Source organism: Ranitomeya imitator, chromosome 1 (assembly GCF_032444005.1).
Source record: "Ranitomeya imitator isolate aRanImi1 chromosome 1, aRanImi1.pri, whole genome shotgun sequence".
Taxonomy (NCBI): Eukaryota; Metazoa; Chordata; class Amphibia; order Anura; family Dendrobatidae; genus Ranitomeya; species Ranitomeya imitator.
The window spans coordinates 1,088,136,937-1,088,142,936 of NC_091282.1; the positions used below are offsets into that span (position 1 = coordinate 1,088,136,937).

Below are 6,000 nucleotides of genomic sequence, written 5' to 3' on the forward strand. Positions count from 1 at the left end.
GGTTTTTTTGGTCTCTGTGCTGCCCCGTACTACCTCCGTGATGTCACACGCTGAGCCTTGTGCCAGCTACTCCCTCCCCCTGTTTTTCTCCTGCTCATATCCAGGGACGCCACCGGCCGGGGCTTTCCCTGGCTCTACGCAGCCTCCGCACTGCACTGTGTGCTGTGGTCGATTACTCCTGCCTGACCACTCTCCTGTCTGCACTCCAACAAGCCGGATTTTTCTATGCAGACCGGGCTGAATCCTCCACGCCACACAGCGCTGCACCTTCATCTCGGTGAGTCTCTGCATGGTGCGCAACTAGCGGTGCCCCCGGTTTTGTGATCACCCTTGTTTCAGGTCCTGCATGGGGTCAGCTGTAGTTGACTTGCGGTGGTTTCGTACATTATAGGTTAGCACAGCACGTCGATTTATCCTTTGTGGTTTTATCGTATTCTTTTATTGTGCCCGGTTTGATTAGGGTTGTGCTTGCAATATTGTTTTATTAGTTTATTTTATTTCCATATTGTCACCCCCTTAGCGCTTAGACTCCTTAGACTCAGTTGCATCAGTATAAATTTTAGGATCCATTTTATCCTGTTACCCATGTGGAAATGAACAAATTGAGGCTAAAAGAAATTTTTTGTAAAAAAAAAAAAAAAAAATTCATATTTACGGATCAATTTGTGAAGCACCCAGGGGTTCAAAGTGCTCAATATGAATCTAGATAAGTTCCTTGGGGGGGTCTCGTTTCCAAAATGGGGTCACTTGTGGGGGAGCTCCAATGATTAGTCACGCAGGGGCTCTCCAAACGCGACATGGTGTCTAACGATTGAAGCTAATTTTTCATTCAAAAAGTCAAAAGGCGCTCCTTCCCTTCCGAGCCCTGCCGTGCGCCCAAACAGTGGTTCCACCCCCCCCCCCCCCCCCCCCCCACACACACACACATGTGAGGTTTCATCGTACTCAGGACAAATTGGACAACAACTTTTGAGGACCAGTTTCTCCTTTTACCCTTGGGAAAATAAAAAAATTGTTGCTAAAAGATCATTTTTGTGACTAAAAAGTTAAATGTTCATTTTTTTTCCTTCCATGTTGCTTCTGCTGCTGTGAAGCACCTGAGGAGTTAATAAACTACTTGAATGTGGTTTCGAGCACCTTGAGGGGTGCAGTTTTTAGCATGGTGTCACTTTTGGGTATTTTCTTTCATATAGACCCCTCATAGTGACTTCAAATGTGAGGTGGTCCCTAAAAAAAAAAGGTTTTGTAAATTTTGTTGTAAAAATGAGAAATCGCTGGTCAAATTTTAACCCTTATAACTTCCTAGCAAAAAAAAAAAATAGTTGTAAAAATTGTGCTGATGTAAAGTAGACATGTGGGAAATGTTGTTTATTAACTATTTTGTGTCACATAACGCTGGTTTAACAATAAAAATTCAAAATTTGAAAATTGCAAAATTTGCAAAAATGTCGCCAAATTTCCAATTTTGTTTTAGAAATAAACACAAAAATTATCGACCTAAATTTACCACTAACATGAAGCCCATTATGCCACGAAAAAAATAGTCTCGGAATCGCTAGGATCCATTGAAGTGTGCCTGAGTTATTACCTAATAAAGGGACACTGGTCAGAATTGCAAAAAATTGCCAGGTCATTAACCCCTTTCTGACCTCGGACGGGATAGTACGTCCGAGGTCAGATCCCCCTGCTTTGATGCAGGGCTCCGCGGTGAGCCCGCATCAAAGCCGGGATATGTCAGCTGTTTTGAACAGCTGACATGTGCCCGTAATAGGCGCGGGCAGAATCGCGATCTGCCCGCACCTATTAACTAGTTAAATGCCGCTGTCAAACGCAGACAGCGGCATTTAACTACCGCTTCCGGCCGGGCGGCCAGAAATGACGACATCGCCGTCACATGATCGGGGGTCGGCGATGCGTCAGGATGGTAACCATAGAGGTCCTAGAGACTTCTATGGTTACTGATCACCGGTGGCTGTGAGCGCCACCCTGTGGTCGGCGCTCACAGCACACCTCCATTTCTGCTACATAGCAGCGATAAGCAGATCGCTGCTATGTAGCAGAGGTGATCGAGTTGTGCCTGCTTCTAGCCTCCCATGGAGGCTATTGAAGCATGGCAAAAGTAAAAAAAAAAGTTAAAAAAAATGTGAAAAAAATATAAGTTTAAATCACCCCCCTTTCGCCCCAATCAAAATAAATCAATAAAAAAAAAATCAAATCTTCACATATTTGGTATCGCCGCGCTCAGAATCGCCTGATCTATCAATTTAAAAAAAAGCATTAACCTGATCGCTAAACAGCATAGCGAGAAAAAAATTCGAAACGCCAGAATTACGTTTTTTAGGTCGCCGCGACATTGCATTAAAATGCATTAACAGGCGATCAAAAGAACGTATCTGCTGCAAAATGCTATCATTAAAAACGTCATCTCGGCACGCAAAAAATAAGCCCTCAACCGACCCCAGATCACGAAAAATGGAGACGCTACGAGTATCGGAAAATGGCGCAATTTTTGTTTTTTAGCAAAGTTTGGAATTTTTTTCACCACTTAGATAAAAAAAATAACCTAGTCATGTTGGGTGTCTATGAACTCGTACTGACCTGGAGAATCATAAAATCAGGTCAGTTTTAGCATTTAGTGAACCTAGCAAAAAAGCCAAACAAAAAACAAGTGTGGGATTGCACTTTTTTTGCAATTTCACCGCACTTCGAATTTTTTTCCTGTTTTCTAGTACACGACATGCTAAAACCAATGATGTCGTTCAAAAGTACAACTCGTCCCGCAAAAAATAAGCCCTCACATGGCCAAATTGACGGAAAAATAAAAAAGTTATGGCTCTGGGAAGGAGGGGAGTGAAAAACGAACACGGAAAAACGAAAAATCCCAAGGTCATGAAGGGGTTAAGGTCAAAATAGGCTGGGTCATGAAGGGGTTAATAAACTGTTATTATTAGAACTCCTTAATAAACTGTTCTTAATAAACTTGTCGTTAGTTTTTTATGTGGGCAATTTTCGCTGACATTCTTCTGTGCTGCAGAGCTTCTCACCTATAATTCTATACTATTTTGTTCTGCAGAGCATCTCAAGTATACCTGCATACTATCCCCCTGTCCTGCAGAGCATTTAACATATAGATTTTTGCTATTCTCTATCCTTCAGAGCAACTCGCCTATCGATAATATAATGGTGGGAGCGTCACTCTGTCCGAAGCCTTTATAGACTGCGCAAGCACGACGCACCGCACCTGCGCAGTCTGGACAAGAGTGACGCAGCCAAACTTACTTATTCCCCCCCAATATACCGGCCATGGGGGCTCCACACACCCGTGTATTCCCCATAATATAGCGGCCATGCGGACTCCGTGCTCTGCAGCTCCGGTCAGGGTAGATGTAGAGCCCAGCGGAGCTCCAGGACCTTCAATGATGTCACCAGCATGTGACCAGTGATGCGAGTGGGTGGAGTCGGCCCTCGCTGTGCTGGCTGCAGGGGTGCTGTATCCATTATAGCCAGCGCCGCACTCAGGCAGTAATTACAGCCACACTCACGCAGTGCAGCCACACTCGCCCGCACTCACACAGTGCAGCCACACTCGCCCGCACTCACACAGTACAGCCACACACGCCCGCACTCACACAGTACAGCCACACTCGGCCGCACTCAGGCAGCACGGCGCAACATATGGCAGAATGGAAACAGGAACAGGCAGAATGGGTGCAGCACATTAACAACAGAATGAAGGCACAGGATGGGAGCAGAACATGACAAAATGGGGACGCAGGATGGGAATAGCACATGACAGAATGGGGACGCAGGATGGGAACAGAACATGACAGAATGGTTGCGCACGATGGGAGCAGCACGTGACAGGACAGGGACGCAGGATGGGAGCAGCACGTGACAGGACGGACGCAGGATGTGAGCAGCACGTGACAGGACAGGGACGCAGGATGGGAGCAGCACGTGACAGGACAGGGACGCAGGATGTGAGCAGCACGTGACAGGACAGGGACGCAGGATGTGAGCAGCACGTGACAGGACGGACGCAGGATGTGAGCAGCACGTGACAGGACAGGGACGCAGGATGGGAGCAGCACGTGACAGGACAGGGACGCAGGATGGGAGCAGCACATGACAGAATGGTTGCGCACGATGGGAGCAGCGCATGACAGGATGGGGACGCAGGATGGGAGCAGCGCGTGACAGGACAGGGACGCAGGACGGGAGCAGCGCGTGACAGGACAGGGACGCAGGATGGGAGCAGCGTGTGACAGGACAGGGACGCAGGATGGGAGCAGCGCGTGACAGGACGGGGGAGCAAGATGGGAGCAGCGCATGATAGGATGGAGACCATATACCAATATAAATGCTCGCCACCCGGGCGTAGAACGGGTTCAATAGCTAGTAATTCTATATTATTCTTCTGCCCTGCAGAGCATCTCACGTATACCTGCATAATATCCCCCTGTTCTGCAGAGCATTTAACCTATATCTCTTTGCTATTCTCTGTCCTGCAGACCATCTCACCTATAATTCTATATTATTCTTCTGCCCTGCATGATTTTAGAAAAAAAGTCATAGAACTATCTCTATCACCCACTCTCTGCTACTAATTATATGGGGGCAGCTCGGTGGCTCAGTATTTAGCACTGTTGCGTTCCACTAAGGATGACATTTGCAAGGAAATTGTATGTTCCTGTGTTTGGGTGTGTTTCATTCGATTTTTTTTTTTTTTGTTTCTTCCCATTCTTCAAAGACAAAATAAGGGATCTAGATTGTGAGCTCCATTGGGGACAGTGATGCCTGTAAACTGCAGTGGAATAGGATAGCGTTATATAAGAAATTTATGATATATAATTCTTTAATTTATAAGCTCTTCTTGTGCGATCTTAAAGTAATCTTATAATATTGAATCTGTTTATTTATTGCTAATATTTTGTAGTACTGTTTTTCTTGTAAATGACTTATGGTATTCTAGTAACGTGCACAAAGGGTTTTGTTACTTTGCTCTTTGACTCCATTTTGCTTTTGTGCTAAATATGTTGTATTTTCCATTTGCAGGGGTAACAGAAACATCACGCTCACCCTGTCTTGGAACGTGGTCCCAAATGCTGGCATCCTGCCTCTGGTCACAGGATCGGGCCACATTTCTATTCCATTCCCTGAAACCTACAAAACCCCAATGAGCTATTAAATTATTGCAATCTTTCCTACGTTGAGTTTTTTTTATACACCCATATGTTCCTGTACATCTTGAAAGTATCCTGCCTAATTTTCAAAAAAAAAGTGTTTTATTTACAAACCAAAAAAAACCGGAACTTGGCAATAAACCATTTGTTCGGAAATGTGTTCGCCATGTAGTGAGAGCACCCATGTAAATACTAATGAAAAGCCACAATTTTTTTAAATTTTATTTTGAGCAGGTCTTGGTCTTCCCAGATGCAGGGAAGAGACAGTTACATCCATCTGATCGAAGCAATGCAACATTTATGTCTTGTCTTTTTCTTTTTTAATTTTCATTTTGTTTAATAATGGCTGAGCCTGTTATTAACAGAATAAATGTGATGAATGTATATTGTTTTATATCAGGAGATTAATTTGGAAGAAAATACAGTGTCCGCAGTCCAGACACTGTTTTCAAATAAAACTATCCAACATGGTGTACAAGTTATTAGTAAATGTCTTTTATTAAAAGAATATGTGGACAATATTTGGTAAATCCATTCATAAATTACAATTCATTTATTATAAAAATATTATAATTTCTAGGACGCCCTTCCTGACAGTACCATGGAGGTTGTGCTCCTCTTTACAGGGACAGGAAACACATGAGAGGTATGTATCTGAGGATACAGATTACCTAGTCCAGGCAATCAGAGATACGATGCCCCAAAACCGCAGTCCAGACAGGATGAGATGTTTGGGGGGGTCTCGGAGCCTAGAAACTATGGGTGTTCCCAGTGAATGGCCATATCCGGGCTATAGTTCTGTAGGAATAGGATTATG

The 6,000-nt window shown here is 44.4% G+C and overlaps 1 protein-coding gene across 1 annotated transcript in view; it reads left to right on the forward strand.

Moving 5' to 3' along the window:
* SPCS3 (signal peptidase complex subunit 3) overlaps positions 1–5,661 on the forward strand; it is a 31,179-nt gene extending 25,518 nt beyond the window's left edge. The window contains exon 5 of the mRNA XM_069744263.1: positions 5,056–5,661. Coding sequence (XP_069600364.1) covers positions 5,056–5,188 — 133 coding nt within the window. The 3' untranslated portion in view covers positions 5,189–5,661. The remainder of the gene's footprint in view (positions 1–5,055) is intronic.
* Positions 5,662–6,000: the final 339 nt, after the last annotated feature.